General features: G+C 40.7%; 1 protein-coding gene and 1 long non-coding RNA gene across 3 annotated transcripts in view; one reads left to right on the forward strand and one right to left on the reverse strand.

Moving 5' to 3' along the window:
* The window catches only part of dnah5 (dynein, axonemal, heavy chain 5), a 231373-nt gene that overhangs the window by 199807 nt on the left and 4486 nt on the right, over nucleotides 1-27080 (forward strand). The window contains exons 68-76 of the mRNA XM_059945127.1: nucleotides 5728-5918; nucleotides 6377-6498; nucleotides 7364-7513; nucleotides 15598-15843; nucleotides 16195-16414; nucleotides 18332-18537; nucleotides 21148-21351; nucleotides 21757-21972; nucleotides 23768-23980. Of these exons, the coding sequence (XP_059801110.1) occupies nucleotides 5728-5918; nucleotides 6377-6498; nucleotides 7364-7513; nucleotides 15598-15843; nucleotides 16195-16414; nucleotides 18332-18537; nucleotides 21148-21351; nucleotides 21757-21972; nucleotides 23768-23980 (1768 nt within the window). The remainder of the gene's footprint in view (nucleotides 1-5727; nucleotides 5919-6376; nucleotides 6499-7363; nucleotides 7514-15597; nucleotides 15844-16194; nucleotides 16415-18331; nucleotides 18538-21147; nucleotides 21352-21756; nucleotides 21973-23767; nucleotides 23981-27080) is intronic.
* LOC132378316 (uncharacterized) overlaps nucleotides 7569-27080 on the reverse strand; it is a 68136-nt gene continuing 48624 nt past the window's right edge. For both annotated transcript variants that reach the window (XR_009506964.1, XR_009506965.1), the window contains exons 2-3: nucleotides 22801-22893; nucleotides 7569-10281 (exon numbers count right to left, since the gene is read on the reverse strand). This is a non-coding gene — a long non-coding RNA (uncharacterized LOC132378316). The remainder of the gene's footprint in view (nucleotides 10282-22800; nucleotides 22894-27080) is intronic.

The following is a 27080-nucleotide window of genomic DNA, read 5'->3' on the forward strand; positions in this document are numbered from 1 at the left end:
CAGATGTAATTCATCATTGGTTGATGGAGTGAAATGGTATGTGTCCTGTGGACAGATACAAAGGGTATTAATTGTGAGTATCTCTAATGATGTAGCATAGTCTTAACTTCATTTTTACTGAGGCCACTTCTGTCACCCAGAGTGCTTCATATTAGCATCATAGTCAATATCAATAAACATGGGCACATATCTTCAATTTGCTGATTATGTCTGAGAGCCGTTATGACATTTTCCTCTGGAAATTCAATTGTTTTTGGCCGTCCCAGAGGACAAAATGAAATAGATTGAAAGGGTGATTTGTTGTGACTGCATGGAGCCCTAAGCTCTCATCAATGGTAATGAGAATTTTAAAACATTTTAAACGTACATCTCAAATACAGTGGATTCCAGTTAATCGGGGCCGCCATTTATTTGGGACAACTCTTAAAGAGTTAAAACTAATTGGGAAAATAGCTGGGATTCTTTTTGGTTATTTGGCACTCTGTGCTGCCTAACTGGGCCAGGAAACTGTTGCTGAACAGTTTCTAACTGGTGTCTTACGCATGCATTTCCTTGGCATTAGACAACACGCTTAGAGCAAATAGTTTTTTAAATAGCAACAGTTGTGTGGGTTTGCATTCAAAAAGCAGTGACTTTTGTCACTAATAGTTGGCGCAGAATAGCAATAAGACAATTCAGAACTGCTTTGCTCACCATGGTTTCAAAAATTCAGGCTTGGAGATGCTAGGAATGGCCTGGAGCGAAAATGAAACAACATCACTACCTTGATAAGTTAGGAACTATGGAGAATTTGAAGGTATTCATTTTGAATGTTATAATGAAAATGAAGATTTGGAGGATGAAATTGTCAACAGCATTGTAGGCAGTCCATTGCCTACACTAGGTGTCTGCGCTGATTTTGTCTATTTACCATCAGTCAGAAGAATGTGGCAGTTAAATTCCTCCATCGATAAGTATTAGGAACTAATACACAGTTTTACAGTATAAAGTAGTATTGATAGTGTTCTAATTTGTTCAGTATTTCATTTAAATATATAAATTGTTACTCAGTTAAATGGTAGTTTAATCACAGACAAGAGAAAATCTGTGGATGTTGGAATCCAAAGCAACACACACAAAATGCTTTTGCTGGAGGAACTCAGCAGGCTAGGCGGCATCTATGGAAAGAAGTAGTCGGCATTTCAGGCCGAACCCCTTCATCAGGACTAGAAAAAAAGATGAGGAGTCCGAGTAAGAAAGCAGTGAGAGGGGAGGAAGAACCACAAGGTGATAGGTGAAATGGAGAGGGGGAGGGGTGCAGTAAATAGCAGGGAAAGTTGATTGGTGAAAGAGATACAGGGCTGGAGAATGGGTAATCTGGTAGGAGAGGACAAAGGCCATGGAAGAAAGAAAAGGGGGAGGAGCATCAGGAAGATGAGAAGCAGATAAGGAAATGAGGCGAGAGAGGGAAATGGGAATGGTGAAGGAGAGAGAAGGGCATTACTGGAAGTTAGAGACATTGATGTTCATGCCATCAGGTTGGAGGCTACCCATATGGAATATAAGGTGTTGCTCCTCCAACCTGAGTGAGGCTTCATCACAACAGTAGAGGAGGCCATGGACTGACATGTTGGAATGAGATTGGGAAATGGAATTGAAATTGGTGGCCACTGGGAAATCCTGCTTTTTCTGGGGGATGGAGCATAGGTGCTCGGCAAAGCAGTCTCACAATTTGCGTCAGGTCTCACCAGTATACAGGAGGCCACACCTCATAGATCCCTCACCCTGCACTTCCCATTGCAGTCTCCTACCCGAGATCCACAAACTTGCCTGTCCAGGTCGACCCATTGTTTCTTCTTGCTCCTGTCCCACTGAACTTCTACCTGCATACCTTGTCTCAGTTTTATCCCCCCCAGTTCAGTCCCTTCCTGTCTACATCTGTGACACTTCACACACTCTTCATCTTTTCAATGATTTCAATTTCCCTGGCCCCGATCATCTCATATTCACTATGGATGTCCAGTGCCTATGCACCTCTATTCCCCACCAGGAAGGCATCAAAGCTCTCTTTCTTTCTGGGCAGCAGACCCAACCAGTTCCCTTCAACCACCACTCTCCACTATCTGGTGGAACTTGTCTTCACTCCTAATAATTTCTCCTCCAGCTCCTCCCACTTCCTTCTAACAAAGGTATAGCCATGGGCACTCACATGGATCCCAGCTATGCCTGCCTGTTTGTTGGCTATGCAGAGCAATCTATGTTCCAAGTCTACAATGGTATCACTCTCCAACTTTTCCTACACTGCATCAACGACTACATTGGTGCTGCTTCCTGCACCCATGCAGAGTTCGTCGACTTCACCAATCCTGTCCTCAAATTTACCTGGTCCATTTCTGGCACCTCCTTCCCATTTGTCGATCTCACTACCTCTGTCTCTGGAGACAGGTTATCTAATGATGTCTATTATAAACCCACCGACTCTCACAGACTCTTTCACCCTGTTACTTGTAGAAATGCCAACCCCTTCTTTCAATTCCTCTGGCTCCATTGCACCTGCTCTCAGGGTTTTCATTCCAGAATGAGGGAGATGTCCTCCTCCTTCAAAGAAAGGGGCTTCCCTTCCTCCACCATCAACGCTGGCTTCAACCACACTTCTCCATTTTGCTCACGTCTGCTCTCACCCTATCATCCTGCCACCCTACCGGGGTAGAGTTCCTCTTCTCATCTCCGCCTCTGCATCCAGCACATAATTCTCTGTAACTTTCGCCATCTCCAATGGGATCCCACCACCAAACACATCTCCACCCCCCAACTTCCTGCTTTCCAAAGGGTTTGCTCCCTACCCGACTCCCTTGTCCATTTGTCCCTCCCCACTGATCCCCCTCCTGGCTCTTATCCTTTCAGGCAGAACAAGTGCTACACCTGTCCCTACACCTCCTCCCTCACTACCATTCAGGTCCCCATCTAGTCCTTCCAGGTGATGCGACACTTCACCTGTGAGTCTGTTGGGGTCATCTACTGTATCTGGTGCTCCCAGTGTGGCCTCCTGTATGTATGAGACCCGATATAGATTGGGAACTGCTTCACTGAACTATACTCCATCCGGCAGACAAAGTGGGATCTCCTAGTGGCCAACCATTTTAATTCCACTTACTATTCCTATTCTGACATATCTGTCCATGGCCTCATCTGCTGTCGTAATGTGACCTCACTCTGGCAGGAGGATTTACACCTTATCAGTCTGGGTAGCTTCCAGCCTGATGGCATGAACATCGATTTCTCGAACTTCCAGTAATGCCCTCCTCTCTCGTTCACCATTCCCCATTCCCATTTCCCTCTCTCACCTCATTTCCTTACCTGCCTATCCTCTTCCTCTGGTGCTCCTCCCCCTTTCTTCCATGGCCTTCTGTCCTCTCCTCTCAGATGCCCCCTTCTCCAATCCTCCATCTCTTTCACCAGTCAACTTACCAGCTCTTTACTTTATCCCACCCCCTCCCGGTTTCACCTCGTGTTTCTCTCCCCCCCCCCACCCCCACCTTTTAAATCTACTCCTCAGCACTTTTCCTACAGTCCTGCTGAAGGGTCTCAGCCTGAAGCATGGACTGTACTTTTTACCATAGGTGCTGCCTGGCCTGCTGAGTTCCTCCAGCATTTTGTGTCTGTTAAATGGAGGTTTGGCTTTTTTATACCTTTTAACTATTTCTATGAAACTCTGTGTAATTAGGACAGCTGCTTAATTGGGCCAAAATGTACTGGTCCCGATGTGTTCCAATTAACCAGAATCCACTGTATATGATTTTAATATGTACAAATGTAGAATGAGGAACTGAGCCAATAATACAGACGGGTGACTGACAGCAGAAATGTCCAGTTCTGTTACAGAGAAAGTGAGCTGCCTAAAGTAGTAGAATTTGCAATTGGGTTTGGAAAGCTGCCACACCGCACCCAAGCATATCATAATGGGCAGTTAATCAAGCGTACATGAGACCTCGATATAACAATGGCAAAAAACTTTCCCTACCCCTGTCAGCATTTTGAAAGGACTGCTCCCTTCGTGAATCCAGTGTTGGTTCTTCTATCTGCAGCAACCAGTCTTTGTCTTGTGGCAGTCACTGTGAGATTGCAGGAGATGCAAGGCCTATCCTCTTGACTGTTTTCCCTCAATCCAATGCCCAAGACGGTCCTTTCAATTCACTTGCACTTCCACCACATTGGAGAACCTGGATGCAGACTGGGTGACGACCGCACAGCTCACCCGCATTCAGTCTGCAGATGCAGCATAGCGATTCCAGTTGTCTGCCACTCTTCCACTCCCATGCCAGTATTTCTGGTTATAACCTCCTGCACTGTCAGGGACCAGTGTAAGCTTGAGGAGCTTGTCATGTGTCTGGCCATATTGTAGCCTTTAAATTCTACAACTTAAGGTAACTTAATTTCTCAGTATTACAATGACCAATTTCTGCTGTAAGCCATCTTTCTCTATTAGCACAGTTGACCTTCATTTCATGGTTGTTGAATTCTCACTTTCTGATTCTTCTTTTTTCACAGCTTCTGTTTCATCTTATTCCCTCAGCCTGTGTGTCTGTCTCTCTGTCTCTCTCTTGTCAGAGATGTTAGATCATAGAGCTCGCAACAGTGCAATATCCTATGGGCCCTTTGGCCTATGATGCTGTGTTGACATTTTAACAGTCTCTATCATCAATATAATAATATATTGATCCTGAGTGGGAAATACTTTCCAAATAACCATACATTTTTCTTTCATCCATAATCCTCTCTAAAAGTCTCTCAAAATTTCTTAATATAACTGTCTCTACCACCAGCTCTAACAGCACTACAGCCACTTATCACTATGTTTGGGAAATAAAGAACTACCTCTGGCATCTCCCCTAAACTTTCCTCCATTCACCTTAGCCACTGTCATTCACTCTATATATGCTTTTTATCATCGTGGACACCTCTATCAATATTACCTTTGTTCTTTCCATTCCTCCGAAGCCCTAACTGCAGGTTAAAACTAAATCTGACATTCAGAAGTATTAACTCTTTCCACAGAAGATGATAGACCTGCTGAATATTTCCTGCATTTTCTGTTTTTATTTCACACGTTCAGTATCTGCGGTTATTTGTTTTTCAGTTTATTTTAAGTTGTGATGTCATTTGGGTTGATCAGCAGTTCATGATTCCACTGACAAAGAAATGGATTGATTGTGTAATCTCTTTGAAGGAGGCCACAGGCCTCCATTATTTTAACTTCCTTCTCATATACTTTGGGTTTTTTGAGCCTTAGCCCAGTGAGAAAGCAAAATAAGGAGGACCAGTCCAGATAAGTTATTCTACTTGGAGATATAACCTTCTTGTGGTAGCAATCACTCTAGGGCTAATAAGCCTGCTCTCCCCTCCTAAATCCTTCTGACACTGCAGCAATCAGCCACTCTCTGTGATCTTCATCTGTTTGTAAATTCCCAATACCACCCACTCTCTCCCTTCCCGCTGGCCACAATCTCTTGCCGTACACGAATCAGCTTCGCACCCATACTTTGTCTACTTCTCTTCTGATGCAGGACTCTCTCCACCTGTGATTCTGACTGTTGTATGAACATATTTGGAGGATAACTTCTCATTTCTTCATTTCATGATAGGTTTTTTGCATACAGAATTCTGAATGATTTGCATGCATAATTACAGCATTGTAAGTGCATAAACAAAACTGAATGTTACTTTTTCAATTGAATATGTATCTTGCAGGTCTGCCAAGAATCCTATAACCAGTAAGAGAATAGCAAATATCATTGAGCATATGACTTATGAAATATATAAGTATGCAGCCCGTGGTCTATATGAGGAACACAAGTTTTTGTTCTCTCTCCTGCTCACACTTAAGATTGACATGCAGCGTCACAAACTGAAGCACAAAGAGTTCCTCACCCTTATTAAAGGTCAGAACATGAAACTTCCATTGCCTCACTATAAAAAGTAAAAGTAAATGCTACCTACTGGGGCAGCCTACCAACCTACACGTTTTAACTTGCATTTGCTTTATCCAATTTTGCTATGGGTATTCAATCTGTGACTATTACAACATGTAATGATTTTCAGAAACAAATTGAACTAGCCTATTAAGAATAAGTGCTTTAGTGGCAACTGAACTCAGTACTGACATGTTTTGGTTCAATGTAATGGTACAAATCATTTTTTAAAATGTACAATTAATATCTACATATCCCAAAGCAATAAGGTGCCAAAGCTATTAACATGTGTCAGTGCCAGAATTAATTTAGTGCATAAAGTAAAATATATTCTAAACCTAAATTTATTTCATTATAAAGAGAGAAAAAAATCATTTATTGATGGTATATTTGTTTAACCTGAATTATTTGATTAATCCTACACACAGGTGGTGCTTCATTGGACCTGAAGGCTTGCCCTCCAAAACCTGCAAGGTGGATTTTGGATATGACCTGGTTAAATCTGGTGGAACTGAGTAAACTTGGGCAATTTGCAGATATCTTAGACAAAGTATGTTAAGAACTGATAAAACTACGTAGAACTAGTTTCCTTGTATGCTAAAGCTGGGTTGAAGGTGACCTTTCTAACATTGTAGTTGGATCACTCCACAGCAATTATGCTTTTGTGCACTGTGGTTCACTCAGACAAGCTGTGTCAAACTGGCCGGTTTGTCTGTTAAAATGCTAGTAGCAGATGCACAGATAAAGAACAACATGGAAAAGGTATCAGTCTTAAAGATTTTATTTTAAATATAATAATCCATTTAGCTGAAAGAGCTAAATATCACTGAAGATGCATCAAGAAACTAAGGTGAAAAATGATTAAAAAATAAAAGATGCTATCTATGCAAAACCTTTTCTATATCAAGATAAATAGCACCAATATATATTAGGAACCTATTGAAGATGAATGCAAATAACTATAATAGATAAAATGATGTACATTAAATTATTTGCATCAATTTTAATGGTGAAGCATTGAATACCAATAGTATACGAGGATTCACAATTAAAGTTGGAGAGGGTAACCTATCTGGCTGCACACATTTTCTGATCTACCAAGGCCACCCATTAAAACAAAAATTGCTTTTTGATAACAACAAGTGCAAAAACCAATGGAAATAGATTATCTGGACTGATTGTGATCATCAGTACAAATTGATTGAAGTAGCAAATGCAATTGATCAGTGCAAAAGATCGCACAAACTTAAATAAAACTGCCAGTGTAATCATTCAGATTATAATAGTAGTGAGTGAAGGAAAATATGACTTAGATGTGCACTGGTGAGTTCAATAGTGTCTTTGTTTTGCAGTACAATTGATTTTTTTCCTGATTGCTTAACCTTTTTATTTTACTTATCCACCAATCCTTATAGATTAGGAGGAATGAGAAACAATGGAAGAACTGGTTTGATAGAGAAGCCCCTGAAGAAGCAGTTCTGCCAAATGCTTATGACCAGTGCTTGGATTGCTTTCAACGTCTTCTCCTGATCAGATCTTGGTGTCCTGATAGAACCATTGCTCAGGTAGGATTTAAAAGAACTGCAAAATTTAGAGATGACTTTTTAAAAAGCAAATACAGTAAATAATAAACAGAAAATCAATTACATGAATTTAGAATTAACTGTATTTCTTAACTTGAAACTAAGCTGGTTAATTTTAACTTACTCTGAAACCGAAAATAATTTTAAGTAGTATATAATATGATCATTAATATGAAAAGATTATTCAGTAGTTCAGCTAAGAAAAACAGAATATGTAGTAATAGTGCTGCCTTGATGTGTATCAGCTTTGATCCACATCAGCACTAAAGTATTAAATTATCAGAAGATTCCATATGCACTCCAGTGTACCTAGGATTAGCAGCAACCAAATGTGTGACTTAACCAAACCCAGTTAGCTGATGCACCTTCCTGATTGCACTTTTCTTAAAATCCACCTCTAAAAGTAAAGTTTGAAAGATAAATAGAAAATTTGAACGTGACTTTGAAGATCTCTCATATGGTCTTCATATCACTAAAGCAAATATTAGGTTTTCAACATAATGAATTTCAAGTTCAGCTTATTGTCATTCATGCATACACACATTATACCGCCAAACAAATCAATGTTCCTCCAGATCAAGGTGCACAACACAGTGCAGACACAATATATAATGTAATATGACCACAAGTAGATGAACAAATAATAAGGCGCATTTACAAATTACGGAGTTATAATGCTATGGGGCACTTTATGTGTGATGAGACATTGGTGGTGGTAGGTAGTTCAGTAATGTCATGGCTTGGGTGATGAAGTTGTTTCCCATCCTAACAGTTCTCGTCCTAACGCTCTGCTATTTCCTGTCTAATGGGAGTAGGTCAAAGACATTGTTGGACAGACAGGAATGATCATTAAGCATGTTTGGAGTCTTCTGTACGCAGCATTCTTATTAAATATGGGTGGAAGAGAGACCCCAGTGATCCTCTCAGCAGTTGCCACAGTCCTTTGTAGGGATTTGCAGTCTGATGCTTTGTATCTCCCCTATTGGACGGCAATACAGCTGGTCAGAATATTCTCGATAATGCTCCTGTAAAGATTGGTTAGAATGGGGGAGGGTAGTTTTGCTCACCTCAAACTCCCCAGGTCGTGGAGACACTGCTGTTTTTTCATGACAAAAGAGGTGTTGAGGGACTAGGTGAGATTGTCTGTCAAGTGCACACCCAGAAACTTGGTACTCCTCTCTCTCTTGTATGTGCACAAACTTATTCAAAAGATGCAAAGAAAATAGTGATGTGTTAGGCTAATTTATTGGCAAAGCAAATTTGAGACATATGACGGGCGCCACAGTAGCACAGTGATTAGCGTGTCCCGGAGTTTGGAGTTCAATTCCAGCGTTCTCCCTGTGTGGGTGTTCTCTGGGTGCTCCAGTTTCCTCACAAGGACCAAAGATATACTAGTTAGCAGGGGAACTGGTCATTGTATATTGTCCTGTGATTAAGCTCGGGTTAATTAAGTGAGTTGCTGGGTGGTGCAACTTGTAGGGCTGAGTGGGCCTGTTCCGCACTGTATCTCTAAATAAATAAATGAAGTTCAGTTATAGTGTCATTGTTCTATTTAGATTGTTCTGCCACTGTATTTGATTAATTGTACTTTATGAAGCACTGTTTATGGTTAAATAATATTTGTTGAACACTGGAACTTAATTTGAAGTGGCTACTTACATCTGGTGGGAGAAGGCCACAGAAAGCCTGCTGACCATGGGATTTAAGTTGTCACAGATCCATCATTTTTGGGTTGTTATCTTTTTGAAGCAGATCATTAATTGAGGAAACTTCAGGAACTCACCATTCTTCTGCATTAATGTTGAGATGCCAAAGTTATGTATTTCCACTGACAAGAACAATTCGGTGCCAACAAGTTGGCTTTGCTGGGTTATTCCGCAATTCAGACACTGTCGTTAAGCATGATCTACATATCACAGGGTGTCAGCTCTGCATGAGGATCTTTATTTTGTTGTGTCTGTTCTTGATTTGCTAGTTAGGTTACAGAGGAGACTTCTGGTGGTTTACTGTTGTTAAATTACCCTGATGTCTATATTAAAGATGACACAAAGTCACAGCTGTTACATTTCAGCACAGCTGATCGTGGATGCGCTTTCTCTCGTCCTCTTGCCATGAGGTAGCTTCCATAAGACTTAGTAGAATTGGGCCATTCAGCCCATTGAGCCTGTTCCACTAACTGCTTCTGGGTGATGTATTTTCCCCCTCAACCACCATTCTTCTGCTGTCTCTCTAACTTTTGACAGCTTTACTAATGAATCAAACTCCACTTTAAATATACCCAGTGACTTGGCCTTCACAGCCTTCTGTGGTGACATATTCCACAGATTCACCACACTCTAGCTGAAAATATGCCTCCTCATCTCTGTTGTGAAGGGACATCCTTCTACTCTGAGGCTGTTCCCTCTGGTCCTGGACTCCTTCACGATTGGAAATGTCCTCTCCACATTCACTCTATCTAGGTCTTTCAATATTTTATAGGTTTCGATGAGATCTCTCCTCTTTCATCTAACCTCCAGCAAATACTGTGACTTCAGCCTTTCGGTTGCAATGGAGTGACCATGGATGGGTGGTCCTGTATCCTCTGCCATCTCCTCATTGCTTGAGTTGTTTCAACATTGCAGATGTCAACTGGTATTGGTTTAGTGGTTATATAAAGGTTTTTAATATTGTATCAGAATCAGGTTTATTATCACCAGCATATAATGTGAGATTTGTTAACTTAGCAGCAGCCGTTCAATGCAATACATAATCTAGGAGAGAGAGAGAGAAAAAATAATAAAAATAAAACAATAATAAATAAACAAGCAAATCAATTACGTATATTGAATAGATTTTTTAAAAATGTGCAAAAACAGAAATACTGTATTTTTTTTTAAAAGTGAGGTAGTGTCCAAAGATTCAATGTCCATTTAGGAATCAGATGGCAGAGGGGAAGAAGCTGTTCCTGAATTGCTGAGTGTGTGCCTTCAGGCTTCTGTACCTCCTACTTGATGGAAACAGTGAGAAAAGTGCGTGCCCTGGGTGCTGGAGGTCCTTAGTAATGGACACTGCTTTTCTGAGACACCGCTCCCTGAAAATGTCCTGGGTTCTTTGTAGGCCAGTACCCAAGATGGAGCTGACATGATTTACAACCTTCTGCAGCTTCTTTCGGTCCTGTGCAGTAGCTCTTCCATACCAGACAGTGATGCAGCCTGTCACAATGCTCTCCACAGTACAACTAAAGAAATTTTTGAATGTATTTGTTGACATGCCAAATCTCTTCAAACTCCTAATGAAGTATAGCTGCTGTCTTACCTTCTTTATAACTACTGATATGTTGGGACCAGCTTAGATCCTCAGAGATCTTGACACCCAGGAACTTGAAACTGCTCACTCTCGCCACTTTTGATCCCTTTATCTTCCTTTGTCTTGCCCTTCCTGAAGTCCACAATCAGCTCTTTTGTCTTACTGATGTTGAGTGCCATGTTGTTGCTGTGGCACCACTCCACTAGTTGGCATATCTCACTCCTGTATGCCCTCTTGTCACCACCTGAGATTCTACCAACAATGGTTGTACTGTCAGCAAATTTATAGATGGTATTTGAGCTATGCCTAGCCACACAGTCATGTATATATAGAGAGTAGAGCAGTGGGCTAAGCACACACCCCTGAGGAGCGCCAGTGTTGATTGTCACCGAGAAGGATACGTTATCACCAATCCACACAGATTGTGGTCTTCCAGTTAGGAAGTCGTGGATCCAATTGCAGAGGGAAGGTACAGAGGCCCAGGTTCTGCACCTTCTCAATCAGGATTGTGAGAAAGATGGTAATAAATGCTGAGCTACAGGCAGTCCCCGGGTTACGAATGAGTTCTGTTCCTGAGTCCATCTTTAAGTCGGATTTGTACGCAAGTCAGAACAGGGACATCCAGTATTTTGTAGCACCAGTTAGTCAAACGTTTGTCTTAGTATATAGTACATATTTTACCTTTCTATGCATATAAAACACTTAAGAAATGTATGTATTCCAATAATTAAACCACTGTGTTGCTTAGTAATAATTGTAGCTTTCATCAGGGCAGGGCCTTTCACATGCTCCATTATTCTCACTTTATCCTTTAAAATTGTTCCGAATGTTGACCGACTGTAGCCTAACACTTTTCCAATAACCGATGGCATTTCACCTCTTTCCAAATGCTTTATTATTTCCACTTTATTTTCAATCACGATCGCTTCCCATCAACAGAACAGAAACACTGAAGGCGGAGGGTCCTGAACTCCGCTGGGTCCTAAGGACCACCGCACTGCATTCCTGGGTCCTAAAGTCCACTACACTGAGTCAGGTTAAATGGGACAAGTGGGGGCTGTGCTGGGTTTGGGTATTAGATCCTCCACAATATTCTGCGTGGAAATTTAAACTGGAGGTGGCAGTGTGTGTTTTTTTTATGAGGTCGAGTTACGAGCTCGACATAAACCTGGCAAGGATGGTATGGGAGTCACTGGATCGATATCAGCCCAGCATGGGAGCAGTCTATCACTGGATTGAACTCGGAAACCTCTGTTTTCGAGCCTGGCGCTGATCTCATTGCGCCACCAGCCAACCAGAACGGGGGGGGGGGGGGGGATGGTCAGGGTGAATCTTGCTAAGAAAAAGTTAAACCAAATGCAAAGTTACACACTCAACACAGTATCAACAGCAACGACTTAAAATGGCGGATGGCATTCTCCTTCCTCAGATCGTAAGTACGAGTTGTCCGTAAGTTAGACGTTCGTAACTAGGGGACTACCTGTATAGTCAATGAACAGCATCCTGACATAGGTGTTTGTGTTGTCCAGGTGGTCTAAAGCTATGTGGAAAGCCATTGAAATTGCATTTGCCGTTGACCTATTGTGGTGATAGGCAAATTGCAATGGGTCCATGTCCTTTCTGAGGCAGGAGTTCAGTCTAGTCATGACCAACCTCTCAAAGCATTTCAATGTGAGTGCTACCGAGCGACAGTCATTAAGGCAGCCCACATTCTTCTTCTTAGAAACTGGTATAATTGTTGCCTTTCTGAAGCAAGTGGGAACTTCTGTCCATAGCAGTGAGAGGATGAAAATATCCTTGAATACTCTTGCTAGTTGGTTGGCACAGGTTTTCAGAGCCTTACTAGATACTCCATCGGGACCTTCCACCTTGCGTGGGTTCACTCTCTTTTAAGACAGCTAACATCGGCCTCTGAGACAGAGATCACAGGGTCATCAGGTGTTGCAGGGATCTTCACAACTGTAGTTGAGTTCATCTGGTCGTGAAGCATTTGCTGCCATTCAGGCGATTGGGTTTCGCTTTATAGACCCCGCCAGAGTTGCCGTGCATCTGATGTCACCTCTAACCGCATTCAAAATTGTCTCTTCATCCTTGAAATAGCGCTCTATAAATCATACCTGGTTTTCTGGTACAGGCCTGGGTCGTCAGACTTGAATGCCATAGATCGAGCCTTCAGCAGACGACGTACCTCCTGGTTCATCCATGGCTTTTGGTTTGGGAATGTACAGTTAGTCTTTGTGGGGCACACTCATCCATGCAGGTTTTAATGAAGCTGGCAAGTTTAATTCATCATCTCATTATGTGCTGTCACATGCCATTGGCGATTATGGTCTTTCCATGACCATGATGGTTTTTGGCAAGTTTTTCTACAGGAGTGACTTGCCATTGCCACCTTCTGGGCAGTATCTTTACAGGACAGATAACCCCTACCATTATCAATACTCTTCAAGGACTGGGCTGCCTGATGTCAGTGGTCACATAACCAGGACTTGTGATATGCACCCCTGTTCATACAACCATCTACCACCTGCTCCCATGGCTTCACACGACCCTGATCAGGGTGCTAAGCAGGTGCTACAGCTTGCAAAATGATGTCCTGCAGGTGCCCTTTGGTAGAGAGATATCTCCACTCTGCCACCCATCAATTCATCACCAGGTCATTTTTCCTTGCTTGAGCAGTAGAATTTATTTGTAGAAAGAATAAATAGTGCTGAAGCTTTCTATGACAGAACAGTTGTGCAAATAAAAGAGACTAATCTTTTTTCTTGGTTAGGTTTGTGTAGACTTAGTCAGCAATTTAGTGCTTAGACAGCCTGGCAACTACTTTAGCATAATGTGTTTGATCTGGTGACAGTTCCTTTCTTGCGCTGCAATTGTTTGGTTGTCAGTGGAGATGAGTTGAAGGTGTTTAGATACTCAAGCAGTGTTAAAAATGATAGATGCCAAAATACGACTTTATTGCAGCATCCAGCAATTGTATTTCTCTCTGATTTTTGAAATTGTACTCAAACTGCATGAATCGCTTGGGTTGGGTTATAGCCCTTTAGAATTTCACACAGCACTTGATGATTGTCAGTGTCGCATGTCTCAGAGATCAATAAAAGTGAGACTGATAATTTAGTTTCTTCTGCTATACCGGGTGAAATTTAGAGTCAGGCCATTTCCAAACCTCCTTCGTTGGAACCCAGCTGCTTCAGTGTTGCAATGATGTTGCCAGAAGGATCTGAGTTATAAGGAAAGGTTAAATTGTTTAGGAGAAAGAGGGGAGATTTGACAGAGATACGCAAAATTATGAGGGGTGTAGGAAAAATGCAATCCCCCCCCCCCCCACTGAGGTTGGGTGAGATTAGAAATAGAGGTAATAGATTAAGGTTGAAAGGTGAAATATTTGAGGGGAGCTTCTTCACTCAAAGGGTGGTGGAAGTGTGGAACAAGCTGTCAGAGTGGATGCGGGTTTAATTTCAACTTTCAAGAGAAATTTGAATAAGTACAAGGATGAGAGGAGTATGGAGGACGATGATCCAGCTGCAAGTTGCTGTGACTAGGTTGAATTACAGTTCAGCATGAATTAGATGGGCCAAAGGTCCTGTTTCTATGCTATAGCACTTATGACTCACTTATTCTTCCAAAACGGAATTGAATTTATTTAGGATGGGAGTTGGTAAAACAACAGGTGAACTGAAAGTTTTTGGGGAATGACAATGCTGTTGTGAATCCTATTCCTGGGAATACAAGCTCTCATGAAGGAGTTGAATAGTTTCCAAAGGCAATCCTTACTGCTTATCAGAATTTCTTTGAATTTTAATGCATAATATAAACAAACCTGTGGCCATACATGGCTTGATGTGCTTACTGACTTTTCCAACTGCAGACTGCTTTTCCACCTAATACGTCACAAAAATAACCCCCTTCCTTAACGTTTTTGTTGCAGTTTTCATTTAACCAAAGGAATTTTTTGAGCAAGCGTCTAGCATGGAAATTATTGTAGACTAATGTCAGATCCCTGAGGGCTGAGGGGTCCTGAAGTTGAGGTATATAAAAACCATGAGAATCGCCTGTATTTTTCCTCCAGAATGGTTAAGTAGGAGGGTAGGAGAGTCTAAAATTAGAGGGGAAAGATTTAAAAGGAATCTGAGAGGCAAGCTTTTCCACACAGTGGATATGCGGAATCAGATTCCAGAAGAAACTGTAGAGAAGGTCCCAATTACAATGCTTAAAAGATCCACACAGCTATGTGGATATAAAAGTTTTCGAGGGATGTGGGCCAAACATGGAGAAATGGAACAAGCTTGAATGGACAACTTGTTCTTGATGGACAAATTGGGTTAAAGGGCCTGTTTCTGTGCTGCATGTGAAGTGCACTGCATTGATAAATAGTACCGTAAATACTTGCTACCCTAGTGACGAGACAGGACCCTCTCGATGGTTCTCCTGTAAAAAGTTTCAAAATGACACCCTTGCAGCATAATTTTCTTACCAGATGTAGCCTGAGCCACGTAAATGGCAGAATATTAACTGTCCCCAGACAAAATGCAGGTCACAAATACTTATACAATTAGTGCTTATTGGCTTGGAATTTTTTCTGAAATGAAGTTTATGCAATTAATAATGAAAAGTTAAAATTCAATTATCAGTGCAAAACCAAATTATAGTTATTTGTTCAGAGGAAGTGAAATGATTCAATAGTTTTATATCTATTTTCATTTATTTAATGAATGCTTTGCTATACTTGTAGCAAAAATTAAAATCAAAAAATCTTAATTTCCCCCCATGTTTTATAGGCTCGTAAGTACATCATGGATGCAGTGGGAGAAAAATATGCAGAAGGAATCGTCCTGGACATGGAAAAGACTTGGGAGGAATCAGATAGATACACTCCACTAATCTGTTTTCTATCAATGGGCTCAGATCCCACGGATTCCATTATAGCTTTGGGCAAAAGGGTCAAGATAGAGACTCGCTGTGTTTCAATGGGTCAGGGACAAGAAGTCCATGCTCGGAAACTACTGCATCAGTCCATGACCAATGTAAGAGGAGGAAATTCCATGAGATAAGTCTGAGTTATTGTACATAATTAAGAAAACAATTCCCTCCTTTCAACCTTTGATCCCACCAATCCTCTCTCTGTTGGTAAAATAAATTTGCTGTTGCTGACAGAATGGTCCAAGTTGACACTTCCATTAACACAGGCGCTCCCAATCTTTTTTGATGCCATGGACCCCAGGTTGGGAACCTCTGCGTTAAACATTTAACTAATTTCATAAAAGCTTTGTTTCATCTGTTCATTGTACCTAGGTTTGTTTAGTTGTCATTATTAACTGTCTATTTGTACATTTTTCTGTTAGGAGATATTAAAATTTCATTGTCCTTTTATTTAGGGTGGTTGGGTTTTGCTCCAGAATTGTCACTTGGGTCTCGATTTCCTGGATGAGTTAATGGACATCATGACCGAAACCAAAAATATTCATGAAAGCTTCCAACTATGGATGACTACAGAGGCTCATAAGTTATTCCCAATTGCACTTCTTCAAATGTCAATTAAATTTACCAATGAGCCTCCACAGGGTTTACGAGCAGGTTTAAAAAGGACCTACTGTGGTAAGCCACCAAAATTAGTAGATGCATGTTAAAGCATGACCTAAAATTATTCAAAATGCCCATTGTGCCAGATTTAAACAGTGAATGGGGCCTGATGGGACTTGTCTGTGGAGCAGGAGATTGCTTGAGTTAATAGCAAGGGCCAATAAAAAGTAAGGTTTAAGTGGAGTAGCCATTTTTGGAGTGGGCTTGTGTTAGAGTGGTCAGGCTTTGGCTCAACAGGTTTGGGTGAAAACAGATAGGGGCTAGAACTTAAGCCTGAGAAGTTAGAGGCATAACAAGTGTAAGCAGCGTGGTAACTCGGCAGTGGAATGCTCCTCCTGCAAGATGTGGGATTTCAGGGTACCTAATGGTGCCCCTGATGATTACATCTTCAGAAAGTGCACCCAACTTCAACTCCTGACTGACAAGGTCAAGCTGGAGCTGGATGCCTTGAAGATCATCTAGGAGGCTGAAAACTTCATAGCTGAGACTTTAACTGCGGTGGTCATACTCAGAGTGCAGGCTTCTGACAGTAGATAAGAGAAGGTAACGGAGTGCAGTCCGTGCAGCAGTCCCCACTGGTCATTACCCTCAACAAGTATACAGTACCTCTTTGGATACTGCTGGAGGAAGGTGACCTGTCTGGGCATAGCAACAGCAGCCAGACCAGTGACACAGTGGCTGGCTTGAGACTCAGTGGGGAAGAGTAAAGTCAGACAGAAGGTTAGTGATACGAGACTCATTAGTTAGGGGAATGGACAGTAGATGATGTGGCCATGGAGGAGATGCCAGGATGGTGTGTTGCCTCCCAGGTGGTAGGATCCAGGATGTCTCAGAGTGGCTGCCGAAGATTCTGAAGAGGGAAGGTGAGCACAGAGGTTGTGGTGCACATAGGCCGAAAGGGGTATGAGGCCCTGCACAATGAGAATAGGGGTTTAGGTAAGAGGCTGAGAGCAGGACCTCCAAGGTAGTAATTCCTGGATTACTTCCAGTGTCACGTGTTAGTTAGGGCAGGAATAGGATGATATTACAGATGAATGAATAGCTGCAAGGGGGCAGGGTTTTAGATTAATGGATCATTGGGATCTCTTCTGGGCAAAATATGACCTGTGCAAAAGGATGGGTTACATTTGAATCCTTGTGGGCAGGTTTGCTAGAGATGTTGGGGAGGGTTTAAACTTATTTGGCAGGGGGATAGGAACAGGAGTGATAGGGCTGACGATGGGGTAGTTGGTATACAATACAACTCAATCCAATCAGGGGAATCCTTGTGCAGGATTCCTTGGAGGTTAACTTGCAGGTTGAGTCAGTAGTAAGGAAGGCAAATGCAATGTTAACATTGAATTTGAGAGGACTGGAATTATAAGAGCAAGGATATGATGCTGAGGCCTTATATGGCATTGGTCAGACAGCACTTGCACTACTGTGAGCACTTTTGGACCCATCTAAGAAAAGACGTGAAGATCTGCTGGCTTCGGAGAGGAGTCTAGAAGACATTCATGAGTGTCCAGGAATGAAAGGGTTAACATACGAGGAATGTTTGATGGCTCTGTACTCATTGGAGTTTAGAAGAATGAGGGGGCTCACATTTGAACCTATCGGATTTTGAAAGGCCTGAACAGAGTTGAAGTAGAGAGGATGCTTCCTATAGTGGAGATTCTAGGACCAGAGGGCACAGTCTCAGAATAGAGGGACGTCACATTTGGGGTTGACAGACTTCTTTTATTTATTGACTAACCCGAGGTCTATCTCTTGTGTTTGTTGTAATCACACAATATAAATGGATTTTCTAACTAAAATGGCTGAATTCACTTTGAATGATTTCCACATTCTCTGTACCATATATTCTTATAACCATATAAGTTCAGATTTGAATCACTGTTAGAGAATTATGTAGTTAATACTAAATCTCTTATCTGAGATATTAATTTACAGGAATTAATCAGGATTTGCTGGATGTTAGCAGCATGACTCAGTGGAAGCCTTTGCTCTATGCAGTGGCTTTTTTACACTCAACCGTGCAAGAACGACGCAAATATGGACCGTTGGGTTGGAATATTCCGTATGAATTTAACCAGGCTGACTTTAATGCTACTGTGCAATTTGTTCAAAACCACCTGGATGACATGGATATCAAGAAGGTACAGATGGCAATTTTTATTTCTCAGTTGTGTTCTTATAATACTGCAAATTCCAAATCTTTGAAACATACCCTGCAGCAATGAAATTACTGAAAAATAGTAGTATTAAAGAAAATTTATATTGTTAATATTTCCCAAGCAGGGATTCTTATAAGACTGCTTTATTAATACCCAAGTATATCTTCAGGGGAGCGATTGGCATTGAATTGAAGCTTTACGCCCAATTCTGCCAATGAGTCTTTGGGGAAGACGTAGCACATGTCTAGTGACCTAGAATTTCAACGGGGTTCTTCCATGAAGTATCTGCAGAACCAATTGGTGAAAATGCTCTAATTTTGAAAATATTATTATGCAACATTTTATAGGCAGATCTACAGTCATCTGCATGCATTAATGTCAGACTATTTGAAGATCCTCTCAGAAATTTCAAGCCTACCTTATTTAGCTACTTATTTCATTGATTTGTTTGTAATCACATTGAATATCATGGTATCATAGTGGATTCTGGTTAGTTGGCTGATCAGTTAATTGGGGCAGCTGCTAATTTGGGACAACTCTTAAAGAACAAAAACTAAATCGAGAAAATAGCTTGGGATTACCTTTGTTTATTTGGGATACTTTGCTGCTAAATTTCGGCGGGAGACTGTTGCTGAACAGTTTCCAACTAGCATCAGACACGGGGACTTTTTGGCTGTTAGACACTACACCACGCTTAGAGTGAACAGTTTTTAAATAGCGTCAGTTGCCTGTACTTTTGATTTTTTTTAAAGTGATTTTTGTCACTGATAATTCATGAGAAATAGCAGCCAGACAATTCAGAACTGTTTTACTCATTGCTGTTTCATACATCAGGCTTGGAGATGCCAAAAATGGCTGGGCATGAAAATGAAATGATTTCACTACTTCAAGTTAGGAACTATGAGGAATTTGAGGTATTGATAATCATCTTGAATGTTACAACATAAATTAAGATTAGGAGGATTCAACTGTCGAAAATTGTATGAAGACGGTCCATTCTCTAGGTATCTGCACTAACTTTGTTTATTTATCAATCAAAAAAACACTCTGCTCTCAACTGTGGCTCCAAGGAGCTATTTACATGCGATAACGGATACGCACCGGTATACCGCTTCGGCAGGCAGGTTAAATCAGGTGACGTACTTGATGGGGACGTACTTGTCCTAGCGTGTGAAGTTAGTTTCGGTGGATGAGATCCAACGGCCAGGAAGGTGGTTGTGCAATGCTCCGTGGAGAGGGAAGTGCATGATGACACATAGAAAAAAATCATGGCCAACCATTGCAACCAAGGAAGACCCCAGTTGTGATGACCTTTGTATTACTGGACCTGGGCTTCCGAGGTCAAGACAGTGGAATGGACCCAGTGCAACAGCGTTTCCACTTTAAAAACTGTCCCGCACTGTTTCCTGTCATAGTCTGATATGGTGGACAACTACCAAACTAAATATTAGAAACTAATACACAGTTTTATAGCACTCTAGTAGTGTAGATAGTGTTCTAATTTGTTCTGTATTTCATTTAAATATATAATTCGTTACTCAGGTGGTAGATTGTCTTTTTAAAATACCTTTTTAACTATTTAATTGCGCCAAAATGTACCTGTCTTGACGTGACACGATTAACTGGAATCCACTGTGTATGTAAGGCATCTGGTAAGAGAATTTTCAAGCCAATTAAGGCTTGAAACAATATAAAAATATTTGTGTAATACCTAGGACAATTTGAGAAAATTCCATAGAGAGTAAACCATATGCCTAAATGTTCAAACATCGTATGATCCAAGTAGTCTCTCATTGGTTGCAAATGACAATTGGATCTGATGGAGCAATGTGGTATCTCAATAAATAAGAATCCCCAACAGAAATCAGTTAATCAGTGTTTTTATGTTTTTATCAGGAAGATCAAAAGTTAAAGTTGTTGGATACAATATAATAAAGTGACCATTTTATTAACTACCTCCTCTACCTAATAAAGTGGTAAATGAGTGTATGTTTGTGGTCTTTTGCTGCTGTAGCCTACCAGTTTCAAAGTTCGATGTGTTGTGTTGGTCATTCAGTGACAGTCTTCTGCACACCACTGTTATAACAAATGGTTATTTGAGTTACTGTCTCCTTCCTGTCAGCTTGAAGCAGTCTGGCCATTCTCCTTTGACCTCTCTTGGTAGCAACATTTTTGACTACCAAACTGCTATTCACTGGACGTTTTTTGATTTTTTTTTGTACCATTTTCTGTAAACTCTAGAGACTGTTGTGAGTGAAAATCCCAGATAAGCATTTTCTGAGATACTTAAACCACCTTATCTGGCATCACCAATCACTCCATGGTCAAAGTCACTTAGATCGCATTTCCTCCCAATTCTGATGTTTGGTCTGGACAGCAACCAAACCTCTTGGCCATGTATGCATGCTTTTCTGCATTGAGTTACTGCCAGACTGAAGGGTTGATAAGATTTTTGCATTAATGAGCAGGTGTATGTATTCTTAATAAAGTGGCCACTGAGTGTATATTAGATTAAGTATAAAATTATATTGTGAAATGTACTTTTCATCTCTTGCTTCTTCTTTCCCTTCCACTCACCCACCAAACTACAAGGGTGTTTCGTGGACTACAGTGCGATATATGATTGGTGAGATCCAGTATGGTGGGAGAGTCACAGATGATTATGATAAACGATTGCTGAACACATTTGCCAAGGTTTGGTTCAGTGAAAATATCTTCACTTCAGACTTCTGCTTCTACAAGAGTTACAGTATTCCTAAATGCACTTTGGTGGATCAATATCTACAGTATATTCAGGTTTGTAAACACACAATCTGTGGAAAACTAAATGTAATCAGTAGTAAAAGTAGTAGTTAGATAAAGCAGCTCTTCTGATTAATCTTTTCTTTCTTAATCTTGTTTTGATTTTTTGAGTTCCAGATTTTTAGCAAGTGTATGATGACAGTATTGCATTAATTAGAGATGCTCTTTTTTATTGTAGCATTCTGACCATCATATGCAGACGCTGGAACATGAGCCCTAACCAGCTGGCTATTTCATGTCATATATGCAGTAATTAGTTCTCTGTTTGGAGATTTCCATTAAAGTTCTTAAACTGTCATCTTCTTGTACAACAATCTGCACTTAGACTGCTGCAGTATATTATGTTATATGAGAAATTTATTCATTAAGGAATAATATCAAACCTATTGTACATTCCAGAGTCTGCCTACATATGATACACCTGAAGTGTTTGGTCTACATACCAATGCTGATATTACTTACCAGAGCAAACTTGCCAAGGATGTCTTGGATACTATATTAAGCATCCAGCCGAAGGACAGCTCAAGTGGAGGGAGGGAAACAAGGGAAGCTGTGGTTGCCCGGTTGGCTGATGACATGTTAGAGAAGCTTCCCGTAGACTATGTACCATTTGAGGTAGGTAATAACCAGGTAAAGGGGGACATAGTTTATGGATTGATTTAAATCTGCTCAATTCAAGCTAATGTAAAAGCCATCAACTATTAACCTTGAATGTGAAACTTGGAATTCAGCAGTTCTGTTGTCACAACTTGCATGGTTATTTAAAAGTTTCCTCTGTTAAAAGTAGATATGGTTGGAAAAGTTAGGTGCAAGGCTGTATTAGTCTGATACTTGAGGACAGAGGCCTAAAGCATTTGTACACGAAGCACACTGTGGACTTTGTGCCCATAAACTATTTAAACCCGTACATAAACTACACAAACTCGTAAACTATTTAAGAACTTTTTAAAAGCTATTTATTAATGCTTTTTGGGAAGGTGATTTTAGATGCATATCATATTTATACTGAGTTAAATACTGTATGTAATTAGTTTTGCTACAATAAGTGTATGGAACACTGGAAAAATGTTGAATTTCCCCTTGGGGATGAATAAAGTATCTATCTATCTATAAGATCCAGAGCAGGGGTGATAAGAGTTAAGGATGGGTGGGGTGAAGTTGATCCAGAGTAGATGAATGGATTACAGCAGAGAGCAGAGTTGCCATGAGGAGAAAGCAGTAGATGGGTTGCTAAGGGAGCAGATGAGTTGAAAATCAAAAGGAGCTTAAAGGAATTTTGCAAATGAACAGGAGACTAAAGAGGTTAGGAGTACTTTATGGAGGATTCTGGGAGGAAAGAGAAAATCAGAACTAGCAGCAAGTTGATCAGTGTATAATCAAAGTTAAAAGTAAAAGACAGCTGTTAGGGTGATGACGTTGTTAATAATATAGTGTTAAACCCACCTGCTAGAATCTTCTAAAAGCAAAACCTGCAGATGCTGTAAATCCGAACCAAAAATAGAAAACACTGGAAGTTCTCAGCAGATTGGGCTGCACCTGTATAGAAAGAACTAGAGTTAATTTATTAGATTAGTGATCTTTCACCAGGACTGAATGAACCTTCCGTTTTGGACTGACAATCAAGAACATGCCCTTGAAATAATACAGAAGTAGCTGTTAACTGGTGTCCAGGTTGCACTGCACCTATTTGTAAATGGTGTAAAAGACTGCCCAAGAATCAGTTGGTGATGCATCATTTAAAATACTGAGCCTCAGGTCTAACTTTACGCCCTGTCACTTTCTGCTCTGATTCCTTCATTGTTCAAAAACTTATCAGTCCCCGATTTGACTATACTCATTGATTAAACTCAATGGATGTCTGAGGTTGAGTATTCTAAAGACCTACATACTTTACAAAATGAAGTCCCACTTTAGCTCAGTTCGAATTATTATAGTTAAATGTATTCTGTGACTACGCCCCTAATAGTACTCTGTTAATGTGTATTTGGATTTTCCATGTCTCACTGGAAAAATACTTCTCATTTTTCTAAATTCCAGTGAATCTTTGTCAATTTTATTTTATAGAACAAGGCCTCCCCCTTCACACACCTTCAAAATAAATTTATAATGTACATATGGTACACGTCATCATATACTACTGAGATTCATTTTCTTGCAGGCATTCACAATAGAATCAATGAGAAGTTAAACACAAAGACTGACCAACAAACTGCAGATACAAACAAGTAAAGAATACTGAGAATACTGCTCATTCTATGCCAGAGTGATGACAAAATGGTACAGAATTGGCTAGGCACAGGGAGAATAAAGCACACACTTCTCATGTGACCTGGCAAAAGCCAGACCTTGTTAATTTTGACTATTGTGCACATTTGATATTGGCAATCTAACATATTGGGTTATTTGCCAGGTGAAAGAAAAACTGCAGAAGATGGGACCACTGCAACCAATGAATATCTTCCTTCATCAAGAAATTGATAGAATGCAACGGGTAATTGCTTTGGTGCAAAGTACTTTAACTGACTTGAAACTTGCAATTGATGGAACAATCATTATGAGTGAAAATCTTCGAGATGCTTTAGACTGCATGTATGATGCTAGAATTCCAGCCCGATGGATAAAGGTAACAATAGGATGTTTTCATTAGAATATTGATATACAGAAAGTTTATTTATAATTTTAATATTCTATAAAACTTAAAAGTCAATGCATTACTAGTGACTGTAATGTGCAAGGCAATGTAGCGGCCAATTTTAACACAGCAATGTTCCACAAGAAAAATTATTAATAGAAGACATAAAACAGTACAGTACAGCCTCTTTGGCCCCTGATGTTGTGCCAACCTAATGTTTTAATGGAAGTCAAAGCTAAAGTAAAAGCAAAAGAGAGGGCATACAACAATGCAAAAGTTAGTGGTAAGATAGAGGATTGGGAAGCTTTTAAAAACCTACAGAGAGCAACTAAAAGAATCATTAGGAGGCAAAAGATGAAGTATGAAAGCAAGCTAATAAACAGCATCGAAGTGGATAGAAAAAGCTTTTTCAAGTATGTAAAGAATGAAAGAGATGAGAATGGATATAGAACTGCTAGAAACTGAGGCTAGAGAAATCATAACGTGGGACAAGGAGACGACAGATGAACTAAATGAGTATTTTGCATCAGTCTTCACTGTGGAAGATGCTAGCAGTGTGCTAGGTGTTCAAGGATGTGAGGGAAGAGAAGTGAGTGCAGTTACTATTACAAGGGAGAAGGTGCTTAAAAAGCAGAATGACCTAAGGATACATAAGTCACCCGGACCAGATGAATTGCACCCCAGGATTCTGAAAGAGGTAACAGGAGAGATTGTGGAGGCACTAGTAATGATCTTTAAAGAATCATTGGACTTTGGCAAGGGTCCAGAGGACTAGAAAATTGCAAATGTCACTCCAATCTTTAAGAAAAGGAGGTAGGCAGCAGAAAGTAAATTATAGACCAGTTAGCTTGACCTTCGTGGTTGGGAAGATGTTGGAGTCAATTATTAAGGATGAGGTTATGGAGTACTTGATGACAGTGGTGACAGAGGACAAGATAGGACAAAGTCAGCATAGTTTCCTTAAGGGAAAATCTTGCCTGACAATCAGGTAGGATAGATGAAGGGAAATGCAGTGGATGTTATATATTTGCACTTTCATAAGGATTCTGACAAGGTGCCACACATGAGGCTGCTTACCAAGCTAAAAGCCCATGGTATTACAGGAAAGTTATTAGCATGGTTAGAGCATTGGCTGATTGGTATGAGGCAGCGAGTTGGAATAAAAGGATCCTTTTCTGGTTGGTTTCCAGTGGCTAGGCGTATTCCACAGTGGTTGGTGTTGGGGCCGCTTCTTTTTTATGCTGTATGTCAATGATATAGATGATGGAATAAATAGCTTTGTTGCCAAGTTTGCAGATGATATGAAGATTGTTGGAGGGGCAGGTAGTGTTGAGGAAATAGGTAGGATGCAGAAGGACTTAGACATATTAGGAGAATGGGCAAGAAAGTGGCAAATCAAATACAAATGTTGGAAAATGCATGGTCGCACTTTGGTAGAAGAAATAAATATGCAGAGGATTTTCTAAACAAGGAGAAAATTCAAAAATCTAAAATGCAAAAGTGACTTGGGAGTCCTTGTGCAGAACACCCTGAAGGTTAACTTGCAGGTAGAGTCGATAGTGAGGAAGACAAATGCAATGTTTGCATTCATTTCAAGAGGTCTAGAATACAAGAGCGGGGATCTGATGCTGAGGCTTTATAAGGCACTGGTGAGGCCTCACCTTGAGTATTGTGAACAGTTCTGAGCTCCTTATATTAGAAAAGATGTCATGGCATTGGAGAGGGTTCAGAGGAGGTTCACAAGGATGATTCCAGGAATGAAAAGGTTACCATATCAGGAACAGTAGATAGCTCTGGGCTGGTACTTGCTGGAATTTAGAAGGATGGGGGTGATCTCATTGAAACTTTTTGAACGTTGAAAGGCCTGGATAGAATAGATGTGGAAAGGATGTTTTCCATGGTTGGTGAGTCTTAGACGAGAAGGTACAGCCTCTGGACAGAGGAGCATCCACATAAAACAGATGCAGAGAAATTTCTTTAGCCAGAGAGTGATGAATTTGTGGAATTTATTACCACAGGCAGCTGTGGAGGCCAGGTTGTTGGGTACATTTAAAGCAGAGTTGAGTAAGTTCTTGATTGGACACGGCATTGAAATTTACGGGGAGAAGGCTGGTGAAAGGGCTGAGGAGAGGAATAAAGGATCAGTCATGATTGAATGGCAGAGCAGACTCGATGGGCCAAATGACCTAATTCTACTCCTTTGTCTTATGAAAAGAGGCCTTACACACTGTCCAGTCCAGTCCCTAAGGAAACCTATATAAACCTACTTAACAATCAAACTAACCCTTCCCTCTTCCTCACATCCATATGTCTATCTGAAAGTCTCTTAAATGTCCCTTTTGTATCAGACACTATCACCATCTCCAGCAATGCAACCCAGGTACCTACCATTTTCTGTGGGGGGAAAAACACGACCTCTGACATCTCCCCTCAACTTTCCTCCATTCACCTTAAATGAATGTTCTCTGGTATTGGTCACTGCAGCCCTGGGAAAACGGTGCCAGCTGAACGCACAATTCCTCAAAATTCTGAGAAACTCTCGAAAGCCACTTTGCATCATCCTTTGCTCCAGTGACCAAAGACATAGCTCACTCAAAAAGGCTTTTCCTCCAATCTAGGCAGCCTCTGTATTGTCTCTAAAGTTTCCACATCCTTCCTAGATTAAGGTCACCAGAACCAAATGCAGTATTCCCAGTGTGGTATAACCAGAGTTTATTGAGATGTAACATCTCATAGCTGTTGATCTCATATCCCAAACTAATGAAGGCCAATGCACCATATACATTCTAAACCACCCTATCAATCTGTGTGGCAACTTTGGAAGGATCTATGGATGTGGACCCTAAGTTCCCTGTGTTCCTCCACACTAAGAATTCTTCCATTGTCTTCAAGTTTGATCTTTCAAAGATTATCACCTCACACTTTTCTGATTATACTCCATCAGCTATTTTTCTGCCCACTCCTATATCCTGTCAATGTCCCATTGTAACATATGACAACCTCCTACGCTATCAGCAACAGAACTAACCTCCCTGCCATCTAAAAACTTAGTAACTCACCCTTCCACTTCCTCATCCAAGTCATTTATAAA

The sequence above is a fragment of the Hypanus sabinus genome, chromosome 20 (genome assembly GCF_030144855.1).
Source record: "Hypanus sabinus isolate sHypSab1 chromosome 20, sHypSab1.hap1, whole genome shotgun sequence".
Classification (NCBI taxonomy): Eukaryota; Metazoa; Chordata; class Chondrichthyes; order Myliobatiformes; family Dasyatidae; genus Hypanus; species Hypanus sabinus.